The sequence below is a fragment of the Hypanus sabinus genome, chromosome 10 (assembly GCF_030144855.1).
Source record: "Hypanus sabinus isolate sHypSab1 chromosome 10, sHypSab1.hap1, whole genome shotgun sequence".
NCBI lineage: Eukaryota > Metazoa > Chordata > Chondrichthyes > Myliobatiformes > Dasyatidae > Hypanus > Hypanus sabinus.
This window is the reverse complement of record NC_082715.1, coordinates 105,739,016-105,764,799: the sequence shown is the minus strand read 5'-3', so window position 1 is coordinate 105,764,799 and position 25,784 is coordinate 105,739,016. Positions and strand designations below refer to the sequence as shown.

General features: G+C 37.2%; 1 protein-coding gene across 2 annotated transcripts in view; it reads left to right on the top strand.

The window, feature by feature from the left end:
- The window catches only part of LOC132400931 (ensconsin-like), a 151,365-nt gene that overhangs the window by 72,111 nt on the left and 53,470 nt on the right, over positions 1-25,784 (top strand). For both annotated transcript variants that reach the window (XM_059982507.1, XM_059982508.1), the window contains exons 2-8: positions 3,573-3,662; positions 7,583-7,657; positions 9,571-9,734; positions 10,103-10,220; positions 11,815-11,925; positions 19,084-19,206; positions 22,326-22,444. In XM_059982507.1, coding sequence (XP_059838490.1) covers positions 3,573-3,662; positions 7,583-7,657; positions 9,571-9,734; positions 10,103-10,220; positions 11,815-11,925; positions 19,084-19,206; positions 22,326-22,444 — 800 coding nt within the window. The remainder of the gene's footprint in view (positions 1-3,572; positions 3,663-7,582; positions 7,658-9,570; positions 9,735-10,102; positions 10,221-11,814; positions 11,926-19,083; positions 19,207-22,325; positions 22,445-25,784) is intronic.

Here is a 25,784-nt window from a genome sequence, read left to right as displayed (position 1 = left end):
TGGGTTCTGTAAAATGAACTGAAATTGATTAGAGAGCTTAAGGTCAAAGAATCCTTGGGAGAAAGTGATCATAATATGTTCGAATTCACCCTAAAATTTGAGAAGGAGAGGCTAAAGTCAGATGTATCAATCTTACAGTGGAGTAAAAGACATTACAGAGACATGAGAGAGGAGTTAGCCAGAAATTGGGGAAGAACACTGGCAAGGATGATGGCAGAGCAGCAGTGGCTGGAATTTCTGGAACCAATTCGGAAGGTGCAGATTATAAGGCACAGGATATAAAGATCCCAAAGAGCAAGAAGTATTCTAAAGGGAAGATGACATTACCGTGGCTAACTGAATAAGTATTTTGCATCAGTCTTCATTGTGGAAGTTCCAGGTGTTCGGGGTCATGAAGTGTATGAAGTTTACATTACTAGATAGAAGGTTCTTGGGAAACTGAAAGGTCTGAAGGTAGATAAGTCACCTGGACCAGATGGTGCACAGCCCAGGGTTCTGAAAGAAGGGGCTGAAGAGATTGTGTGGCATTGGTAATGATCTTTCAAGAATCTCTAGATTCTGGAATGGTCCCGAAGACTGGAAAATTGGAAAAATCATTCCATTCTTGAAGAAGTGAGAGAAGTGGAGGAAAGGAAACTATAGACGTTTATCTGATCTCAGTGGTTGAGAAGCTGTTGCAGTTGATTCTTAAGAATGTGACTTTGGGGTACTTGAAGAGACTCATAAAATGCGTCATAGACAGCATGGTTTCCACAAGGGAAAATCTTGCTTGAGAAGTCTGTTGGAATACTTTGAAGAAATTACAAGCAGGATAGACAGAGGAGAATTTGTTGATGTGTACATGGATTTTCAGAAGGCCTTTGACAAGGTGCCACACATGAGGCTGCTTAACAAGCTACAAGTCCATGGTGTTATAGTAAAGGGTCCAGCATGGATAAAACAGTTGGAGACAAAGATTGGAAATAAAAGGAGCTTTTTCTAGTTGGCTGCCAGTGATTGTTGGTGTTCCCTAGGGGTCTGTGTTGGGACTGATTCTTTTTATGTTTTATGTCAATGATTTGGATGATGGAATTGATAGCTTTGTTGCAAAGTTTGCAGACATTATGAAGACAGGTGGAGAGGGAGATAGTTTTGAAGGAATAGGGAGGCCGCAGAAGAACCTTGGTTAGGTGAATGGGCAAAGAAATGGCAGATTGAATACAGTGCCAGGAAGTGTATGGTCGTGCACTTTGATAGGAGAAATTAAAGGATTGACTGTTTTCTAAATGGAGAGAAAATACAAAAATCCTGAGGTGCAAAGGGATCTGGGAGTTCTTTTGTAGGATTCTCTAAAGGTTTTGTTACAGGTTGAGTCTGTGATGAGAAAGGCGAATGCAATGTTAGCATTCTTTTTTAAGAGGACTAGAATATAAAATCAGGGAGGTAATGTTGAGACTTTATAAAGCACTAGTGAGGCCTCACTTGGAGTATTGTGTGCAATTTTGGGCCCCTTATATTAGAAAAGATGTGCTGAAAGTGGAGAGGGTTCAAAGGAGGTTCACAAAAATGATTCCAGGATTAAGCGGCTTGTCCTATGAATAGTGTTTGATGGCTCTGGGCCTGTACTCACTGGCATTTAGAAAAATGAGGGTGACCTCATTGAAACCTATCGAATGGTGGAAGGCCTTGGAGTGGATGTGGAAAAGATGTTTCCTGTGGTGGGAGTGTCTAAGACCAGAGAAGACAGCCTCAAAATAGAGGGGTGTCCTTTCAGAATAGTAATGAGGAGGAATTCCTTTAGTCAGAAAGTGGTTAATCTGTGGAATTTGTTGCCATATGCAGCTGTGGAGGCCAAGTCTGTATGTATATTGAAGGCAGAGGTTGATAGATTGTTGACTGGTCAGGGCATGGAGGGATATGGGGGGAAGGCAGGAGGTTGGGGCTGGCAGGAAAATTGGATCAGCCATTATGAATTAGTGGAGCAGACACAATGGAACTGTCCTAATTCTGCAATAATTATTGACATCATGAGCTGAAGAGTCCTTGAAAGTGAGTGCATAGGTTGTGGGAACAGTTCAGTGATTGGGCGAGTGAAGTTATCCCTTCTGATTCAATAACTTGATGGTTGAGGAGTTAATCAAAGTTCCTGTACTTTCTTCTTGATGGCAGAAATGAGCACGGCCTGCAAGATGGGAGTCCTTGATGGATGCTGCCTTCCTACGACAGCGCTCTGTGTAGATGTGCTTAATGGTGGGAAGGACTTTACCTGTGATGGACTGGACTGTATCCATTATATTTTCCATTTAAAGCCATTGGATGTTTCCATACCAGGCCGTGATGCAACCAGTCAATATTCTCTTCACCAAAAATCTTAGATGTTTGTCAAAGTTTTAGATGACATGCTGAATCATTGCAAATTTCCGACAAAGTAAAGGCATTGTGAAGATTTGACATTTGCTTGTGAGTGCTGATTTTCCTATACAGAAACTTATTTGATTTATTCTGGTCTCTGTAGCCTTGAAAACTGCAATTATTGCACTGGTTCATTCTAGATCATGATAACATTCTGTGCCAAGATTCTGTCAGACTTCTTTAGTGAAATGGAGATGTTTGTGACACCTTTATTTTTGAACTACTATATTTTTAAGCAGACAAGTAACCCAGAATGGCGCGAGTATTTATAAAATTTTGTCTGTTGACCTGCCAAGCCTACTAATTTACACAGGGAAAGTTAAGAAAAAATCTGGTATACTCTGGTCATTATTCCAGTATGGCTTAGCTGTTCTCATGCCTTCATTAGATTGCTTAATCATTTTTAGTTTGCCAATTTAGTGAAATGTCATTTGATTATTTGATAAACTCAACTGTTTATGGAGTTAAATTGTTTAAACTTCACTTTTGTACTATAGCTGCATGATCTAAGCCAAGCATTACACAACATTGTCATTGTGTTTCAGTGCAGTTGTAAATTAGGGATGAACCCTGAGTGATATTTTCTTGCAGTGATGATGCTTATGTACTTAATTTCTCAGTAGTGTATGCTAAGCATAATCAGAAAACAAGTGTTACCTGAAGTTATTGCAGTGTGTACCAAATTGATGTCCACAATCCAGAGTCAATCAAGAGTCCTGATATATATTTTCAACCCAAAATTCCATCCCTTTTACAGATGATTCTTGCCCCCCCCCCAGATTTCCTTTGCTTGTTGCTTCATATTTGAGTATCTGCAGTATTTTGTCTCTATATCCACAATCACTGGTGAGCCTGCTATTGAGATCTCAAATGTCATACTGCTGAGGCCTTGTATCTGGAATCATTTGATTTCCTTGTAAAGGGGCTCACATTGGGACAGAAACTTGTTTCCTGTCTAGATCTGAGAGTACTAATCTCCGAGATTAGTTAATCTGGAGGCATTTTGAAACAGACTTTTATTTTTATAGTTATTTAAAGTGTGGAACTCATTATAATCATAGTTTTAAAGTAACTTTATTTACTTCCAGGTCGTGAGCCTCATTCAAAAGAACTTGGTACTCTTGACTAACAGTGTCTATCTTTTCACTCTTGCTTAACGTTGTGTTTGTTTCATTCTCCAGCTTCTGAGGCACAAGCGAAGGTGGAGGACAAAAAAAGCAGCCATGTGACTTCTACTTCTGGGCAAAGTGTGAACTCTGGACCAAAGCAAGGTGTGTGAATTTTGTTTTTCCAGATTGCTTTTATGTCTTTTAAACCTTATAGTAACCTTACATTTAGAAGTGTAATTTTTTCAGATTTCATAAGCTATCAAAGATGATCAAATATTACATCTGTATTTCTCAATATTCCTCAATGTTAATAACAAATTGTGAAGTGTAATACTCTCCAATGCTACGTGAACCTGTTTGACTTGGTCTTGCCTATTTACAGCTTTTTTTAGTTGTACTATCCCTCTTACCAGCTATGCAACTTAAAAGCATCATTTTTTTTTTAAGTCCTCTTTCTGATGAATGGTCTCTACCCTGAGATTTAATTCTTTTTCTCTTATGTAGATCCTGTCAAGTGTTTTTAGCATTTTTGTTTTCTTTTCCTTTTGGGTTGGGGATATGAAGTTTGTTGGTTACGTTGGTGCTTATTGTCTGTACCTAATGGATTGTTGCTTACCAAAGCATTCAAGGACAATCATTTGCTATAAACCTAAGAAATGTTTATAGACCAGAGTGGATAAAATCAGATTTCCTGTTGTAAATGGCAGTGGTAAACCATGGATAATGCAAGAACTGAACTTGGGAAAACCAATTGAGAGAGATTTTGTATTGTATGGGCAAGCAGGTTGGGGAATTTTTGAAGTATTCATAATTGCACTCCAAAGGTAATTAGTTACCCCAATGGAAGGAAGAGAATGCAGATCACTTATCATGAGAAAAGGAGAATTTCATAAATACAATTTAAGAAATGCAACAGTCTTTGCAGTCTAGTAAGTATGAAGTGCTGAACACACATGATTGAAGAGGTGGTGATGTAAATGATTATGATGAAAGGTTATTGTCATATACACTGGTGTAATGAAAAACTTGCAGCAGTGTGACAGGCACTGGCAATTGATAAGCAATGTGCTCAAAAAAACTAATTATACACTATTTTTAAAGGATTTTTAAAAATAAAGCATCATTAACAATTTTGAAATAGGGTTGTTGCATGGAATGAAATGTAACATTTAGGAAATAATAGTGGAATACTAAGTTTTTAATGATTCAGAATAGATTAAGTAGTTATATTAGTATTTATAAAGTCGAGAGTTTAATGATGGCAAATAGACTTTTCATCTGTTCCCAAGCTATTAGGTAAATAATATTAGTACAGATGATGAGAATCTGACATTCCTAACTGGAAAGCAAATCTGTAATTTTTTTTGAAAGAGCAGCTGCAAAGAATAACATTGAACAACTGGCCTATTATGTCATCTAAAATTTTTGCTCAATATGTAAAAGGTTCTCATAGGAGTTATTAGTGGTCTAAATTTTGTTCATTGGTGTCTGCTGCCTATACACTATCCATTATATGTCAATTCATAATATATGCCAGAGGCTTAAAATGTTGAGATGACCTGGGCAGACCAGAACAAGCACTAGCCCAAAAAATTCAACTGGAAGGAAGCCTTCGACAGACTATAAAACCCTACTCCTAACTTTGCTAGCTATTAAAATGGTCTGCTTAACAATATTTCTCAATGCCTCATTTAAAAACTGACCTATTCAGAAATGACTTATTTAAAATAAGTAAATGCACAAAATAAATTTTAAAATGTAACTAACCTACCGTAAATTCTGGACTATAAGCCGCTACTTTTTTCCCACGCTTTGAATACTGCGGCAACACTGCGGCCTATACTACGGTGCGGTTAATGCATGCGTTTTTTTCATGCCGCCAAAAACATTTTGCCTTGTAACAGTAGACCAATAAAATTGATGAGTAGTTCACAGAGGTCCAATGAAATTATACGATAAATCAAGCGCACTTTCACAATTAAATTATTGTAAATCAGTCATTTGTACTCACCCTCATCAACATGGAAAACACTCGAAGAAAAGCATATGATGCAGCTTTTAAGTTAAAGGCGATCAATCTGGCGGTTGAAGAAGGAAATCGAGCTGCTGCACATAATCTTGGCATAAATGAATCGATGGTGAGACGGTGGAGACGCCAGCATGAAGAACTGAGTCAATGCAAAAAGATGACAAAAGCTTTCAGAGGTAATCATAGCAGATGGCCCGAACTTGAAAACGTTCTTGAAGACTGGGTTAACACAGAGAGAGCAGGCGGCCGCGGTGTTTCCACCGTGCAGATCAGACTGAAGGCTAAAGCAATCGCCACCAAAATGAAAATTGAAGATTTTAAAGGTGGGCCATCATGGTGTTTTAGATTTATGAGACGAAAAGGCCTGTCCGTCAGGGTACGCACGACTCTGTGTCAGCAGCTCCCTCCCGACCACGAGGAAAAACTTGCTAACTTCCGCACATTCATTCAAACAAAGATAGCGGAGAATTCCATCGGGCCAGATGATATCATAAATATAGATGAAGTACCTTTGATGTTTGACCTGCCTCTCACTCGGACTGTTAATAAAAAAGGTGACTCGTCCATCACACTGAAAACAAGTGGCCATGAGAGAACGCATTTTACTTGTGTTCTGAGCTGCACAGCATCCGGACTAAAGCTTCCACCGATGGTGATTTTTAAGCGGCTGACAATGCCAAAGGAAAAATTCCCAAAAGAAATCATGGTGAAAGTCAATAAGAAAGGCTGGATGATGGAGAGTCTAATGAAGGATTGGCTGAGAGAGTGCTACGCCAAGCGACCAGGGGGATTTTTTCACAGAAAAAAACGGCGCTGCGCGTTGAGTGGGAGGCTTGGATGATGAGCGGCAAGAAATCCTTTACCAAAACAGGATGCATGCGAAGAGCATCTTTAACTCAAGTCTGCCAGTGGATCCTAAATGCGTGGAGCCGTGTCACAACATCCACCATCACCAACGGGTTTCGAAAGGCTGGACTGCTGCATGATGAAGAGGACCGTGTGCGCTCAAGTGAGAGTGACAATGAAGAGACTGAAGTGAGTGACGAGATCCTGAGGTTGTTCAATTTGGACACTGAAGAAGAGGACTTTGATGGTTTTAGTGCGCAGGAGGAAGATGAAGAAGGCGATCAAAAACTTTTCCTGGTAGGCTGCAGTATATATTTTTTTTTACCAGTTGTTAGGAGATATTGGAATGTTGTTCGTGCACTGTTCAGTAAAAAAGTATACGCAACGTAATTTGTGTGTTACCGATACGTATGTATATTTAAAAGTAGCAATGTTACAGGCACTGTTCGAAAAAAAGCATTTGCAATATGTATTTGTTTATGTTACCATACGGATTTAATTAAAAGTTAAAAAATCCTCACGTGTAATATCTTTCTGTGTAAATATCTCATATTACAACATGGGACACCTGCGGCTTAAAATCCGGTGCGGCCTGTACAAGTACAAAATTGATTTTCTTTCTAAAATTAGAGTGTGCGGCTTTTAATCAGGTGCGCTCTGTAGTCCGGAATCTACGGTAATTCATTTTCCTCTGTGCAGTCCCACAATCCTTGTTCATTCTGAGGCATCATTAGACAAAGCATAGCTGGGAAACAATGCAGAACTGCCTGCAAAACTCAACAAAATCAGAGCCATTGTAATATGCCGTGGTATAAGTTATTTTTAAACTTTTTGAGCAAAGGGAATAAACTTAGAGAAGGCACACTTGCTTTGGAAATAGGGTGGTGGGGGGGGAAGCTTAGGAGCAGAATTAGACATTTTTGACCCATAGAGTCTGCTCTGCCATTCCATTATGGCTGTTTTGTTATCCCTCTCAACGCCATTCTCCTGCCTTCTCCCCATAACCTTCGATGCTCTTACTAATCAAGAGCCTATCAACCTCTGCCTCAACTATATGCAATGACTTGGCCTCCGCAGCTCTCTGTGACAATAAATTCCACAAATTTACCTCCTCCTGGCTAAAGAAGTTCCTCCTCATCTCTATTCTAAAGGATGTCCTTGTATTCTGAGGCTTTATATAATAAAAAAAACATTACTTGTTTTATAGACTTCCCTGTTCTTCGTGTTGATGACAAGCAAAGACTTGCCAAGGAACGCAGGGAGGAACGACAAAAACTGCTTGGTAAGAAAATACAGTTAATCTGTGTTTGTAAAATCTTTCTTTCCCCCAGTAAATAGTTCTAAGTATTTACTTAAATTTAGTTAACACCACTGAGCCAGATTGCACTTCAATATCAAGCAAGCAGGATTTCCTGTTCTTTAATCCTAATCTTGATTAGTTCATTTCTGTGAGCTGTATTTCACAGTGAGTTATTGAACATGTAAGATAAACACTGTGGTGCCCTCTAGAGAACATCTATATCTTGTGAAAATAGAGCAGACTTTTTTTATTAACCAAATTAGATTGAATTTGGGAACTATCAATTATCATTATGAATTCAGTGTTAAATCCACTGAAGGGAAGGAAGGAACTATTGGATTGAAGAGAACAGTTTTAACTTTAATTTAAAAAAAACATTTAAGAGCTGAACAAATGAGACCACATGTGAATTAAGTTATTTTTAAATGCTGGAGAGGCTGATTGTTTGTAACCAACTAAAAAAGTCTTTGTTTACACAGAATCTTTCGGTAGCTCAGGATACCATGAATCACATTGAATTAAGGCTAAAAAGGGAAATTTCTTGGAGATGCGGAGATGCTGTTGGATGTTAAGAACGATGCCAATTTTCATAGCAGTTTTCCATGAACGGCACTGCGATCACCAATTCTTTTTCCAAAATTAAGTGAAATTTTGGCCTGTATCCTAGGCATAAATCTCACTTTACATGAGAGACAACAGCAGTCCTAAATATTCAAACATTATTGTTCCACTTATATTTACAAATGTTAATTTCAATATTTTTCAGGTTAATAATATTGTGAGATTAATTGGTTTTGGACTGGCAATGCAATATTTTCCAATGTAATACTGTCAATAAGAACATAATTTTATCCAAAATACCTGTGGGATTGCTGATGTTAGACTTTTTGGAAAAACATTAAGCAATGATTATTGAATAACAGAGTTAATCCCACTTGCTAGTTTCAACATACTATTAATGCTGTCATAGTCTAACCCAATTCCCTTCTAAAACATTGGATTTCCCAAACTAATAACTAGGAAGTACTTGATGTCCTGCACATCAGATTCCATGGTGAATGGACAGCAGTCAGTAACACACACAATAGGGTGAAATGTGCCAGCACTTGTTTTGGTCACTGCCAACTTCGGAAATCAGACCTTCGGGGATATCTGGGTAGATCCTGATATTAGCTCCAGCATGGGGGTTGAAGATGTGGCCTATAAGTATCATGTGTAAAAACTTGCATTTATATACCATTTATTTTTATAATTTGTTCCAAAATATTTTTGATGTTTGAGCAACCAATTGTCATTGTTGTATACAAGTTTTGGCTGTTATTTAAATGCAACAGTGAGATGATCAGATTTATTTCTGGTGGTAAGGAATACTGTAGATTGGTCATGACCCAATGGATAATTCCCTGGCTCTTTAACAGAAATGATCATTTGGGGTTAGCTGAGCATCTAGAATATGCCTAATATGTGCTTTTACAATAAGCAGCTCTAACAATGCAGCATATCCTTAATCTTTCACTCAGGTTAGGTTTTCCACTTAAGTCTGTAGAATTCTACTTTCAGATCCCTAGGCAAGGGTACTACCAGATGAAGCGCTGTTTATATTTGAAAGATCAAATATTGAGTGCGAATTTGTCATTCTAAACAATTTTTGATATATTAAAGCCAATATAAGAATTAACAGCAGTAAATCATAGCTTTTTAAGTCAGCAAATCATTTGAAGACTAAAGATTATATCAGGTTGATCATCCATTATTGAAATGTTAGTTGGTGTTTATTGATTGTCTTGTTGCTAACTTGTTCATTAATATATTAATTATGTAATAAATTTACAATGTTATTATTTAAGTTTGTTTCAGAACAATTGTTGTAACTAACAATACATTTTATTATTTAGCTGCAAGAGAACAGCTATTACATGAAAAGGAGGAAAAAGCAAGACAGCATTATGAGAAACAACTAGAAGAACGAAAAAAGAAACTTGAAGAACAGAGACTAAAGGAAGAAAGAAGGCGTATTGCTGTTGAAGAAAAACGGAAACAAAAACTTCAAGAAGACAGAGTATGTTTATTGTGAACAATTATCATAAGCAGTCTATTTTCTATTGTACTCTTTCCTTCCACATGGAATGTTGTTTGTTGCTGATTTTGATTTTACTATACCTTTATCTTTTAAAAAATTGTCTTAAGTATTTGGTTTGAAGGACTGAGCCAAATTAAATGGAAAACAAAATAGGAAGTTTGAACGTGAAAATCTCTGAAGGAGTGAAATGGCAGTTTTTCAAAATCACTTGAAAAGCAGCATGCTTTCTTTATTTAGTTTCCCATTTCCATTATTAATGTTTTGTATTATTTAATGTGGCAAATGTTGTTTTATAGAGCAAATTAGACAGTAACTATCTTGAGTTAAATAAACCTTTCTTCTTGAAGGAACGACATGAAGCAGTTGTACGTCGCACAATTGAAAGAAGTCAAAGGATAAAACAGAAGTCCGGCAGGTGGTCATGGGGTGGAGCCCTACAAAGCAATTCAACCTTCAATAGAGATGGTACATGTCATAGGGTAGTTCTTAATGTTGAAAAAAACCTGTAATGTGAAACTTGAGAAAATTAACCGTTATAAAATGTTTTTGCTTTTTGAGAAAGTGGTTAATTTTCCTGGCATGTTTTCCTGGAAACGAACATACTAAACAGTGATCTTTAAAATGCTTTGACTTAAATGCACACCTGTCTTCCATTAAATTCTCATGACAGTGGGGAAAAAATGTCTTATGGTAGAATCCAGGAAAGTTGATCAGTGCATCTATTACAGTTTCTTTGTCAAATGGATTTCTGTTCTGTGAACTTTGTGTAATTTAAATAATGTAAATTGGCATATGTTGTATCATATTTTATTCTTATGCTCTTAGTATTCAACTTCGCGAAATGCTCCTTGTATTTGCTTCTGTTTAGTTTTTTGTTTTGTTGATTTTGTTGAATCTTTGTAATCCTATATTGATTTGGCAGACTTTAATTGCCACTCAAGAAATAAGAATGGTATTCCTAAAGGTAATATTAAACATTTTTTTTTCTCATTTTTGATAGGATAATATCACCTTCCAGACAACCAGTCTGTTCTTGCATGTTATTATTTACGTATATTAACTGCTTTCACATAGTTTCTTAAATCCCATTCTTCTATTATTAATTTATAGAGATAGCAAGTATGCCAAATCTGAAAGTGTGAAACAGAAGTTTAATCCTGATGCATGCAGTTTAAATTTTTCAGTAAGATGGCATATAGTTCCTCATGAGAAAAATCTAATAGCACATCCTACATTGAATCTCATTCGATTTTAAAGAACTGAGATTGCCCTTATTTCAAAACAACAAAAAAAAGGAGGAAATCTTTGTCTTGTTTACTCCATCAATCACTTATTTTTGGGTTAGCTCAATTTATCTGTCTTGGTTCCTTATCTTTTCATGCACTTATTGAAAAAATGTTGGCCATGGTTTTGAAGATTTCAGCTGTTTTACTCTTGGTAGGGAAGTTCCCCAAATTTATAAATGACTGTTGATATCTGGATTAACTCAAATTTTGATACTCCGTCCTGTGGTTCTCGATTTAGATGATCTACTTTGTCTCTATCAGCTCCAACAGATCTTATAATCAACTTTGCTATCTCAATCGTATAACTCGGTCTACTAATTTAATTCTGCTCTAGATCGCTTTTATAATTTAGCCCTTCTAGACCATGAATCGTATTGGTGGATTCTGTAATGCTTGCTTTGCAAATCAGTATCTTCTTTCTGATGTGAATTGAATGGACCATACAAGATGTCTGATCAAAATCCTGATTTTGTAGAGGTCAAGCTACTTTATTTACTTTGTTTTCTCTTAGACTACGTAGACAGCTGATTTTTGCATTACTGAAATCTTCAAACTTCTTACTCATTGGAAGGACCAAGTTCAACAAAGCCATTTATGTGTTCTTTAATTTGATTTAAATCTTGTAATCTTACCTGTAGAGTTATGCTTAATAACCTTTCTAATTATTAACAGTAGATCAGAAATATTGCATTTGGTCTAATGAATTTTAATGTTAGCAAAGAGAGCAGTACCATGCACAGGCAATCATCTGCAAATATTTCTATTTGTATTAGATTCAGATAGGCGTTCAGTATCTACAATGAACCTTGCGAAGCATGCTGATCCAATCATTAACAAGAGGTTATCGTCATCTTCAGCAACATTATTAAATTCTCCAGACAAAGGTACTGTTTCAGCCTAATACTTTCAGTTTTAAACTATAAACGTACAAATAATGAAAATGTTTCTTGAGTGTTATTATAATTCTATCATTTTTCACAAATCTGTTGATGGTTATCATGGTAGTTTTTCTCTGTCACTGGAATGGTTTGGGACATTGCATTTTTTTTACATTCCAGAATCATTAAATGATGTATAAAATGGAATATTCCTTTGAGTAGTACAAAAATATTTGGAAAACCTGTGAAACTTGATTATAAACACAAGATTCTGAAGATGCTGGAAATCCAGAGTAACACACACAAAATACTGGAGGAACTCTGCAAGTCGGGCAGCATTTATGGAGAAGAATGAAGAGTCAACACTTAGGGCTTCATCAGGACTGGAAAGGAAGTGAGAAGAAACCAGAATAAAAAAAGTGGGGGGAGGGGAAGGAGTACAAGCTGGAAGCTGATAGATGTGGTCAGGTGAGGGTGAAGGTATATGGGTGGTGGAGGCAGGATGAAGTAACAAGCTGGGAGGTGATGGGTAAAACTGAAGTAGAAGGAATCTGATAGATGAGGAGAGTGCACCATGGGAGAATAAGGAAGAGAGGCACCAGAGGGAGATGAGAGGCAGGTGAAGAGAAGGGGTAAAAAGGGAGCCAGAATGGGGAATGGAAAATGAAAGGAGGAGGAGAGGGCAGAAATTACCAGAAGTTGAAGAAATCGATGTCAGGTAGAAGGCTATCTCAACGGAATATGAGATGTTGTTCTCCAACCTGAGAGTGGGGCCTCATTGTGGCAGTAAAGGAGGCATGGGGTGGATATTTTGGAATAGGAGTGGGGAGTGGAATTAAAATGATTGGCCACTGGTTAGGGAGGAGGTGAATGGGCAGATGTAGTACTTGTTCAGCCTGCAGAGGTAAGTGCCATGAGGGAGATTAATGGAAGGAATGAATGGACAAGGGACTCTGAAATGGAGTGGTGAGTGTGGGTGGGGAGGTAAAAATGTGTTTGGTGGCAAGATCCTGTTGAAGATGGCAGAAACTGTGGAGAATGATGTGCTGGATACTGAGGCTCATGGGGCGACAGGTAAAGTCAAGGGGATCTCTGTTTCTGTTAAGGCAGCAGAAAGATGGGGTGCGGGTGATGTCTGCGAAAAGGAGGAGATATGGGTAGAGGCAGCACCTTCTCTGCCTAATGAACATCCTTCAGTTGGTCATTATAGATGCTCTGATTTTTTTTAAATATATAGCTTTTGTAAAACTTAAATATTTTGTCTTTACAAATTTGTTGCTTTGATCAAAAGTATGTTTGAGTATTCCAAATTATTTTCCAGCATTGTAACTAGTTGATAAGTTCACATTTTATTCCATGCCATATTGGAAAAGGTGTATTTTTTAATGCTAGTCTTGGATGTTACCTGGAGCCTCATGGTAAAGGCAGTAGTATCATGAAGGATCCAAACCACCTTGTTCGTGGACTGTTTATCCTAATCCCATCAGATTCAGATTCAGTTTATTGTCATTTGGAAACCACAAATGCAATGCAGTTAAAAAATGAGACCACGTTCCTCCAGAATGATATCACAAAAGCACATGACAAAACAGACTACACCAGAAAATCCACATAACATTTGGCAATCTCCAATCCAGAGTCCGGAGAGGCTGCTGCGTATTAATATCGCGCTACCATCTTAGTGCATTCCCCAGAAAAGAGCTCCAAATCCACCAGACAAAACAAGACCGAAAACTAAAGCTGCAAGACCTGCACAAAACCACATAGTTAGAACATATAGTTACAACAGTGCAAACAATAGCATAATTGATTTAAAAATAACAGACCATGGGCACAGTAAGAATAGTCCAAAGATGTTAAAAGACTAAGTTCGAAAGAAACCACCACACAGTTTCCACAAGTCCTCAGGGTCCCGGTAGACTCGCCATCCCACGCAGGTGGCAGAAGGGAATACCCCCTCTATGGACTTCCATGGCGCTGGACTCAGCCTTGCAGACGCAGCACACAATGAAAGCTCCGTCAAACCCAGCCTCACAGACACAGCACACAGTGAAAGAGCCCCGACTGCAGTGGACTCCGAGTCCGTCGAACCTCCGAGCCTCCGACCATCCCCTCCGGCACAGCTTCTCCGAGCACCATCCTCTGCCAAGTGTATAAGACTGCCCCGCCAACGGCCACCGGCAACGTGACCCCGAGGACTGGGGGCCTGTTCTTCTCAGCAGAGACCCGGACCTCACAGCAACAGCAACGAAGAAGGCCTTCCTGGAAATTTCCAGGTGTTCCTCCGTGCTCCCACGTCCGTTTCTCATCAGATTAGGATTGCGCACGACACCCCGCTTAACAAATAAAATAAATAACATATCAGCTCCGGAGTGGCCACTGCAAGCTGCATCGCGCCGCCCTCTTGGGAGGAGGCTACATTGCATCCATGCCCCGATCACCAGACTCAAAAACCGTTACATTTCCCAAGCAAAAGACTGATCAGCACCTCCACCCATTACCCTATCCTTCCACACCCCCCACCACTACTACATTGCCATTTCCTGTCAGTCACCTACATGCAGATATTCCTGTATCTAGGGTCCCTTTATGTACATCTAATCAATCTAAGTATATAAGCCACCTGGTACATTTGGAATCTTTGAATTTATATTTATTGTATTTTTTTAGTATTGTGTTCTCAATGTTTTTTTTAATATGCTCAGTAACAACTATTCTGCACTCTCTTACACTTGTGTACTGGAAATGACATTAAGTAATCTTGAATGTTTAACCATGAGTTAATAATGGAAGGGCATATGAGAAAATAGGAGAGACTACTTAACAGCATATTTAATTTTTGTTCAGCTCTCAAGCAAAGGATTTCATCCTTTATTAAACAGCCCTCTAAGCCACGTTCATCTACGCCAGAAAAATTCTGCTCTGAATCCAAACAAGGTGTTTCTAAGACATGAATGAATTTTGTGTTTATCACCTAACTACTCATTAACTGCAACATGACTTCAGTTGTGAAATTATCTGGGAAGCACTTCCTTTTACATTTGTATAGCAAACCAATCAAGTTTTACAAAATAGATACTGGTTGCTTTTCACCTTAGTTAGTTTATTAAAATTGCTTGAAGAACACAAAATGTATAAAGAAAAAGGAGCAAAAAGAATCTTGAAAGTTTTTAATAATTCTGTTACTACACCATGCTTCTACAGATTGAATTGTAACTGACTTTACAGCCAGTCAGGTCAGGTTTAATGAGAGATCAGTTCAGTATTTCTGAAGCAATTAGCTGCACAATTTCAAAAAGTAAGGATATTGATGATATTCAATCTGTTTTAATATTAGAAACCAAGGTATTATTTGTAGTATCATTATATTGGAATACCAAAGCCATTTGGCCAGAATGATTCTTCTCTACCACTTTTTTTTCTGTCAACCCACCTACTCCCCCTTGCTCTACCTGAATGTAATAAAGGACGTCTTGATGTCTTTGACTTCAGATTATGAGGACATGGAAATCCTCAGTAATTTCCATCTCCTGCCGATTTTGGGTGAAACAAGTGTGTGTTTTCTCTAGTCTCTTGCTTCAGTGTTCCTTGAGATCCCTCAGCCCATTCTTTGCTTTCTCTGTTGCTTTTCTAATTTCTCAGTTTTGAAATACTTATCCTGACATTTAAAGCAATGCCTCTCCTCACCTACTGTACCCCCTAACCTCAGGTTCAAATGTAGGTGAAAAGTCTGGATGGCAGCTCACAATTTATTGCCAATCTTGCCTTTCACTACCGTGTATAAAACTGCAGCTTAGTTTCAAGTATCATTTCCTGGCCCTTCATAAAGCGCAATGGAAATCATAATTGAGGTAGTTAATCAGGAAAATAATCAGATGGAAGTGATATATGGAGTAGATTTGAAATTTAATTTCTCCTTCCCATACACATCCTTCCCTTCCTACTTTCCATAAATTTAAACACAAAATCCAACAATTCGGTCATGGGGAAAAACACTTTAATAACAAACTTATATTTTATATAGACTGTCTTGACTTTCATCTGTCCAGACAGCAAATAAGACCACAAATGGCAAGTGATAAACAACCATCTAATTAGCAGTGTTAAAGTGAAGAGTGAAAGGTGTCAGTCTCGAAGCTGGGGTGGTGAACTTTTATGAGTGTGTGTACCCAAATTGGTGATAATTTACTAAAAAAATTTCTCTTTTACTCCATGGTAACTTTGAGCAGCGATTATCATTGATTAATGAATGGTCTTTTATTTTTAAATAAAAACAATGAGTCCTATTATTTACATGTATTCATTGTTTTACCATTAATAAAAGTATAACAGACAGATTGAAATAAAACATTTTAGAAAATCTGTTAAAATTATTCATATTTTTTTAAAAAGCAATTGAAAAATAACATTTTCTGTGTCATTGTACCTCATAAGGAATGTGAACGTGAAAGTATAAACTTTGATGCATAGTCATAAAAGATCACGTGAAGTAGACTGAACAAACTTTACTGTCAGTGAGACTTTAGTTGCCGCACTAATGATGACAAATATTTTATATCCAGCTTGTATTTGGTTGTTTTGAGAACTATGCATGTAGCACTAGTTTTATAAGTAAATCTACTATAAATAGACTTGACCAAGGTCATCACTGAAAACAATAACTCATACACATATGTCAATGAAAATACTGTTAATATTGCCTTTGCAAGATTTTTCAGGCATTTTAAAATGTCAGGAATCGATTTCCAGAGTTTTAGAACCTCATTGTCTGGATTTTATGGTTTCAGGTCACTAACCAATCAATCTCCTTCAATATTTTCTGGTCAAGCTCTTAAGTCGACAATTTTTGTCTCCAAATTGAGCTGCTTTGTAAATCAATCAATTGCATTTCAAAATTAACCTAATCAATCCAGTGCAACATTACCAAATTTGTTTGTAGTTTGTCTAATGTTACTTTATGAATTTTGCAGTTTCTTTGAATGCCTGAGGTTAGTGAATCTTAAAGAAAATTGTTCAGTAATTGATGCTCAAAGGTTCAGGTTCAGGTAATGAGTTATATGCAATCCTACAAGATCGGGCTAGCCTAGTTTACGATGTAACATCAGTGCTTTCATCAAAATAAATGGAAAGAAATTTACATCAACTAATTTCTTTTATTAGTTGTTGTGCTATACTGTATTTGTTCCCATCATTAATATTTTTTTTTACCCAGCTCACTGGAAAATGCACAAGGTGCTGAATATTTTTTCCTTTTTCTTGTAAACTGTTAAAAAGGAAAGGAGCACACTCCATGAATAATTCTTTGACATATTCCACATCACTGAGTAGTTCTCCATGTGGAGCAATAATCTTTGAAGCCTCAAAACTACCATCAACTATGTTGGAACTACCCGAAATAAATATCATCAAAATATTTGATGTGTTTTTTGTTGATGATTTCTAGAGAAATGTGTTATTTTTGTTAATGCTGCTTTATGGAGGAAGTCCTGCACACCACTGTTTCAGAATGTAAGATGAAAGATGTTTTAGCACCCTTTTTAATCATGGCAAATCTTTCACTTCACCACTATTAAATATGTGCTGCTTCACCCATCATTTGATCTTTGCTGGTGTATTTGATAGTCTGAACAAGCTGAAAAGGATGAGCACTATTTAAAAAGCTCATTGATAAAATTAACAGTTTTACTAAAATAAATAAAATGTTTATTGTGAAAGAATTATATTCAATGAAACACTGAACTGCATACAGTATTTACCATTATTAGCTCTGAGAGTCCAGTGTTCACTCACAAATGACAGAAGGAAAAAAAATAAACAGAGCAAAACCAATGCCAACTGGACCAACTGCACCATAAAAATACTGATGCGTACACCAGGTCTGCAAGGATTTCAAGTCTTACCATCCTGTGTAATTTATTCTCAGAACTGAATAACTGATGCCAAGCTGGCATGAGACATTTCCTTTGAAAATAACTTGTCTTGCAAAAAATTATTCACTGCTTCATTTGCCAGTAAAGATAATCATTGCAAAACTTTAACCCCCCCCCCCCCCCAATTATATAAAGAATTGAGGGGTGGCACTCCATGCCACGTGCCAACAAAATACCTGTGTATTCCATCCTGGTCAAGTGTCTTTTAGGTACACTACTCCTGCTAAGCTCTTCCATCCAAACAACAAGATACTTAAACAATTTATCTGACTAATTGTGCTTTCAACCACATGTCCTCTGGTAGTGCTGACAGTTAGGAACATTGCAACCTTTGCCTCAGACAGTGCTACTGTGAAAAAGTATATTTATTTTTCTGTGCGTGATACTAGTGAGGAAGACATTATAAATTGACCGTTGAATGTTTTCAAACACACTGTTTAAAGATCACTGTTTAACTCTTTCCCCATATCTGGAATTCCAGTTTCCAGAAGGTAATGCTATAGGTATTACAAACTATAGGCAAATCTGTGATTAGCAGTTGTAGAAGCTTGGTGTACTGCAGAAATGTTAATAAGTAAATGCAAATGTGAATTGTTAGGTACATAAGCATTATTTGGTTCAAGGATTATCATTGATAAAATTTTAAAAATGCAAAGGAAAGTTATCCACCTGTGTAACAAAAGGATTTGATTTCCAGATTATTTTCACATTATGATAGTAAGGTTCAATGCACAATTTTTGGAAGGCTTGTGTGTGGCTTCTGAAAATGTGGTAATCCCTGTACATTGCTCTGCATGAAGCAAATCTTACTTTGCTTGTTCTGTATGTTTTCAACTATTTGTGTATTTAAACTAAAGTTAATCTTTTTGATACTTTGGTTACTTTACTTTTAAATACTCCTTTGGGCATATCAACACATTTCTGAAGCATCTAATTGATTTGTAAATTAGAGTGCATTTTGGCAGCATGCCTGCAGAAGTTTTTCTGTGATGTGTGCAACAAAGCCCAATGACTTTTATTTATGAATTAAACTTCATTTTCAAAACACTTCTTTCTTATACTTTAATCCAAAGCCTCAATAATCCATTTAATGCATTCATGCATGAAGTTTAACCTGAAAAGTAATTTATTGTAAGGCTTCATTACCACTGTTCCAAGTCTTCTGGTCTCACAGTATTTATATTTAAAATAGGTTGAAGTATTTGATGCATAGTTGTCTATTTATTTTGTACAGCACGACGGTTGCAGCTGAGTCCCTGGGAAAGCAGCATTGTCACTCGTCTTTTAACTCCTACGCACTCATTCTTAGCTAGAAGCAGAAGCACTGCTGCCTTGTATGGGAGTAATCTAGATGCAGGTAATTCAGCTTTGTACAGAATTATGATACTAAAATATTTAAATATTCAGTCATTTTATATATTGATAGACTGTTCAAATTAGTGAATTTACAATATGGACACTTGGGAACTGATTACATGTAACTAAATACTGGTAAGAAGAACATTACATAGTTGGAATCAGATTGAATCAGTACAATTCTAATTAATTTTTAATGTAGTTAAATGCTACATTTTTTATGAATATGAAGTAGGAATACATTAATTAGTGATATTAGATTTGAAATCTGAAGGGAATTTATAGATACTGGAGTCAAAGGAAACTAAATCTGCTAATTATTTACATTGGAAATTTGGCATTATATAAAATAATGCAACAACACTCAGATATAAGTCAAGTAATTATGCAGATTGTTAGCAGTTTAAGGGATGTTTTTTTCCCATTTTGGGTCACTGAGATCCATGGTTGAAAGGAATGATGAATTAATATGAATTCAGTGTATCTTTCCTGTTGTTTTAGTCTGAAAGTGATTCTTTTGATGCATATGAAAGAGGTTGGTGAAAACATGCCAATTTAGAAAACTACAGGCCTATCACACTTGATTTTTTAATTACTTTAAGCTGATGGGGAAAAACTAGTCAAACATTGGTGGCTCCAGATTTCTTAGCAAGTGTTAAGTTAGCTGTTCTAAGTATTTAACTTTTTTTTCCAATTGCATTACCAGACTTAAAACTAAATTATGTTGGACATAACCTCAATTTAAAAAAAAACTTTTACATCAGCTATCAGAAGGAGCAAACACTCTTAATATGAATAGCTTATGCCATTAATGCATGAAATGGAGAGGTAATTTACAACTTTTGATGCACCTGAGTAAATCTTGTTAGGTGAAATTTACTTCAATGAATATTATCAATAATGCAGCTTTTGAAGTACTCAGATGCAATGGACAAAATGTTAAATTATTCAAGGTTTCTAGCCCTTCTTAGAGTCCTCTGATGTTCCTGGAAAATCAGCCCCTGCTATGGAATGCTCACTTACGCCTCGTGTGATCACATAATCACATGCCACAAAATCTATGTGTATAGCAGTGCTGCAGCTTCTGCAGGAAACAGTTTAGGAGGCCCATGAAAGACAGCCAGGAGATTGCTCTGTATTTGGACTTTACATCTAAGGTTGCTGGAATGATGTCTGAAGTACTCTACTGAAAAAAGTGTTATGACTCTCTCTGTGCCTCTCAACATCATAAATTTCCATCAGGTCTTCCCTCAGCTTTTGATACTCTGGAAATACAACCCAAGTTCTCCAACCTCTCCTAGCTCAAACCCTTTAATCCAAGCTGAATCTACCCTTTCCAAAGCTGCTAGATCCTTCCTGTATTGGAACAACCAGAGTGGTGTCCAATAGTCCAACTGTGGCCTGACCGAAGTTTTATATAGCTAGAACATGATTTCCTGACTCTGGTAGTCAATGCCCAACCAATAAAGATCAGCATGCCCTACATCTTTTTAAACCACCCTATTGATCGATTTGCCTGACCATTTTGAGTGAGCCATGAACTGGACTCCAAGACCTCTTTAAATTTTAATGGGCAACTTTTCCTGTCAAGTAAGAAAAATAGTCACATCAGGCAGCGTTTATTGTTAGAGAAACATTTAATATTTCAGAAGAGATATTTCCGCAAGGCTCAGCTGTGTAATTATCTGAAAGCAAAAATACTATAGATATTGGGAAAAGTTCTGACATTTTTTACTTGGCTAAATAAAAATCGTAGCCTGCCTTCATCTGATAAGCACATTTGTAAAAATGTTATATAAAAGCTATTAAAACCATGCCTATTATAAAGTCACCCAATTATCATATTTTTCAAACTAATCCTTTCCTGATTAAACAGGTTTTGTTTTATTAAAATTGGAGTTTCAGGACTTATTAATTTTGAAGTATGGCACTGAAACAGGCTGACTGCTTTAGCTATGTATGTTGAAAGTTAAATTTTAAGTGCAATTTCAATAACAATTATATTTGAAGGTTTTTCATCTTGACGGTTGCTCAGTTAGTTTTTAATTGCTTTCAGTGTTGTTACATAGTGTTTGTCTTTCTTTATATAAAGAAAGGCCTATTCTGCTGACCTTTTCTAGCAAAACCTGCTCTTGTTCTTCCAAATACACACTCCTGCTGATCTGTAGTCTCTACTTTCTTCATGCATTCTGTGTTCTGGCAGCTGAAAGGATGAGATGTTTACAAATAAATTATGAAATCTCTTATCTTTACCAACCTGTTAGCTGCTTGTAGTGCTATTTTATCGTTCTGTATGTGTGTGATGTGTTTCCTGACTTTAAAACCAAAACCATTTCTGTTTGTTAGAAGATTGAGAGAGCTGATTTTTGAAGACCCAGAAGTTAATTACATGCAGACCCCTGCCTCAAAAATTTTCATAAAAGTACTTATTGCTACAGATGAGTTGAACACATTTTCTGAATCTTATTGTTCCATTATTACACTAAACAACCCCTCAAGTTTGGCATATGTTTACTTCAACTTTATTGGAAATTTACTTTTTTTTTACATTAATTTTACCTTCATCAGATGAAGGATCATGTTTGGCAAGGCCAGCATATATTATCTCCCCATTTCTCATCTCATAATCCCATTTTACTTCCTATTAAACCTATATATTGCTTTTCCATTTTACTCATTCTCAATTCCCATGTTGGAGCAGTGTACTGGTTTGATTTTTTTGCTTTTCAAAATTCAACTACAGAGAAAACAATCTTGCAATGTTATTAAGTGTCATATCATTTGTTTGACACTGAAAAAATCCATATCAGAAAATTTGAGTGCAAAGATATCTCAATTATTGGCAAAATAAAAAAAATTAGATACTTCCGACAAAAAAATTTAAAGGAAGTTTTTAAAATTAGTTTTCAGTTTGATTTGTGAAGGAGTCTTTCATTTGGAAACTGAAACCATCTTTGAGCTTTGGCAAAAGTAGATTAATGCAACATCAAAAATGGTTTTGATAACTTTCCATTTGCATTCCTTTCAAGCTAATGCTTGCTGTCTTTTCTGCTCTTATTCTTCACCTCCTTGCTTCAACTTCACATAATACTGCAGTTATTCCAATTTGTCCTCGTTCAGCATCTGCCAACTCAACTCCACCAACCTGCAAGAATCATGCTAGGATGTCTGACTGGCCAAGGCTCGCTGTTAGCACACTTGATGTTCGTGGCCGGAGTAGACCAGCTAATCCTGCAAAGGTACACAGCGGTTTCGCATTCTTGGTGCAAAACAAAAGCTAGCTATCGGCAATATTGCCACCTTGAATAGCTGTTTATTTTAAATAGTTTTCTGTTTTTAGCTTGCATGAAAGGATGTTTAATTGAAATGCTATTGTACAAAAAAATCCTTAGAATTTATTACATGAAGTGTAGCTTCCAGTAAAAGTGTTGGGATACTCTACCTGTGAACAGAACAGAATGAACACTTAAGGTTAATGGTCTGTACAGCATTCCTCTTCAAATTTTCTACATGTACTTGATTTCTGATGAAAAATTAATTTCAGTAGGTTTGTTTTTTTTCCCGTTCATTTGCAGGTATTGAACTTTCAATCAAGGTTTTCCATATTGACAAGAAATAGATGTGCCAGGCAGCTTCTTGGAGAAGAAAATAGTTAATATTCTGGTGATGTTTAATTGGGAGGAAGCAGTGTTGGTGATAGAACAATTCTTTAAATTATGTGGAAAAATGGGAGAGGCAAAGAACAAAAGGGCAAGTGTGAACTTGTTGGAGAATAGGAGACATGGTGAAAGTTGTCATGGAGCAGGTGGCAAAGATGCTAAAAATGAATTACAAGAAGTATGTGTGGATTTGGAACAGTGTATGAAAAGGTTCGGATTGGGAATGCAGTGGAGAATAAAGGTAATAGCTACGTATAACCTTTGTGTTATGCTCATAGACTGAATAAAGATGGATCACTAATTTGGATAGATTTTTGTGAGCATCAAATGTAGGATACAGAAAATTGAGAAGTAAAAAACTCCATCTCAGGATGGAGCCCTGAGTGGTGGAAAGGGAGCAGTGAAAAGGCAGATAGAAACAGAAAACCTACAGCATAATACAGGCCCTTCAGCCCACAAAGCTGTGCCAAACATGTCATCAGGTCTCCCGTCTTCAGAATTTACATGGTGTGGTGCCATGTGAATGGAATGAGAATTGGTGGAAGTGGAACATAGAACCAAAGCATCCTGGAAATTGCATCCCTTTGAAGGGGGATCTAAGATTAATTGTTTGTGCAAATGTATTTTGTACGTTGGATATTCTGGAGGGTGATCTGCTTGATGGGTGAAAAGAAAGGACAAGGGAAATCTCTCATTCTGGTCATGGGGGAAGAAGAGGCATGACCAGAATTACAGGAAATGAAAGCTTACAAATTTGAGAGCCAATAACCTATTGTGGAAAGGAAATCTATGTTTGAAGATAAAAGCAAACTTTTGGAATCGCAGTGGAATGTAGTATCACTTGAACAGTTTCGACTGAGGCAGAATACTGAATTGACTAGGATAGAAGATCTTAGAAATATTAGTGTGAGGGAAAATTAGGGGTGTATTATTGCAATATTAGTCTGAATGCCTCCTTTGTTTGATTACATAAATTTTATTCAAAAAGTTGGCTCCAAGCCTGCAAACAATTAGTCCATTCTGCTGGTTCAAGTAAGAAGACATTCAAGACACCTTTTGTTTTGGAGGACTTTAATTTAAGAATTGTGGCTTTCATTGGCAAGCCCAGCATTCCTTTTCAGTCCTTAATTACTCATGAATGTGATGCTGTGCAATCATTCTAAGCCAGTGTGGTCTTTGTGTGAAAATACTTTGAATATATACAGTTGTGGGAAAGTTCCAGGATTTAGACCCAGAAACAGTGAAGAACTGGGGTTGTATTTCCAGGTCAAGATAATTTGTGACCTTTAGGGGAGAAATCATTTAAAAATCCTGGACAGGACAAACTTGAATTGATGAGTAAAATTCATTAGTTAGATAGATAGATAGATACTTTATTCATCCCCAAGGGGAAATTCAACATTTTTCCAGTGTCCCATGCACTTATTGTAGCAAAACTAATTACATACAGTATTTAACTCAGTATAAATATGATATGCATCTAAAATCACCCTCCCAAAAAGCATTAATAAATAGCTTTTAAAAGTTCTTAAATAGTTTACTAAAGTGCATTGAGTGGTAACTTAAGCTCAGTCCTAACCCTGGCACTTTAACATGTCTTGCCCCTGGTGGTTGAATTGTAGAGCCGAATGGCGTTGGGGAGTAATGATCTCTTCATCCTGTCTGAGGAGCATTGCATTGACAGCAACCTGCCGCTGAAGCTGCTTCTCTGTCTCTGGATGGTGCTGTGCAGAGGATGTTCAGGGTTTTCCATGATTGACCGTAGCCTACTCAGCGCCCTCCGCTCTGCCACCGATGTCATACTCTCCAGTTCTGTGCCCACGACAGAGCCCGCCTTCCTTACCAGCTTATTAAAACGTGAGGCGTCCCTCTTCTTAATGCTGCCTCTCCAGCACGCTCTCCACAACTGACCGATAGAATATTAACGGAAACATCTGTTGTCAAACAAACCTGATTAATGCCTCTTCAAAAAGTTCCTAGTAGCATACGTGGAAACATATTTGACTGTAGTTTTAATGAAACAAAAAAGAAATTTGGTTATAATTTATTAGTGATACAGTGCAGAGTAGGCCCTTCTGGCCCTTACAGCTGTGCTGGCCCAGCAACCCCTGACAGTGCTGATTAACCCCAACCTAACCATGGGACTATTTACAATGACCAATTAACCTACTCAGTATGTCTTTGGACTGGGAGGAAGCCGAAACAGCTGGGGAAAACCTATGCATTCCACAAGGAGGACATACAGAAGCCATAGCAGTGAAGGAACTGATTGAATAGAAGCATGTAGAATGGAATTGGCTGTGTGGAAGAAGACAGAGAGTGGGTAGTGGATGATTGCTTCTCAGACTGGAGGCCTGTGACTAGTGGTGTGCCTTAGAGATCTGTGCTTGGGACCATTGTTTGTTGTTTATATTAATGATCTAGATGATGTGGTAAGTTGGATCAGCAAGTTTGCTGATGACACTAAGACTGGAGGTGTAGTGGACAGCGAGGAAGGCTTTCAAGCCTTATAGAGGGATCTGGACCAACTGAAAAAATGGGCCAGAAAATGGCAGATGGAATTTAATGCAGACAGGTGTGAGGTGTTGCATTTTGGAAGGAGATATCAAGGTAGGACATACACAGTAAATGGTAGGGTACTGAGGAACAAAGAGATCTAGGAGTTCAGTAGTAAAATGGATTCAACAGTGGCTGGATGGGAGATGCCAGAGAGTAGTGGTGGATAACTGTTTGTCAGGTTGGAAGCTGGTGACTAGTGGTGTGCCTCAAGGATCTGTACAGGGTCCAGTGTTGTTTGTCATATACATTAATCATCTGGATGATGGGGTGGTAAATTGGATTAGTAAGTCTGCAGATGATCCTAAGATAGGTAGTGTTGTGGATAATGAAGTAGGTTTTCAAAGCTTGCAGAGAGATTTAG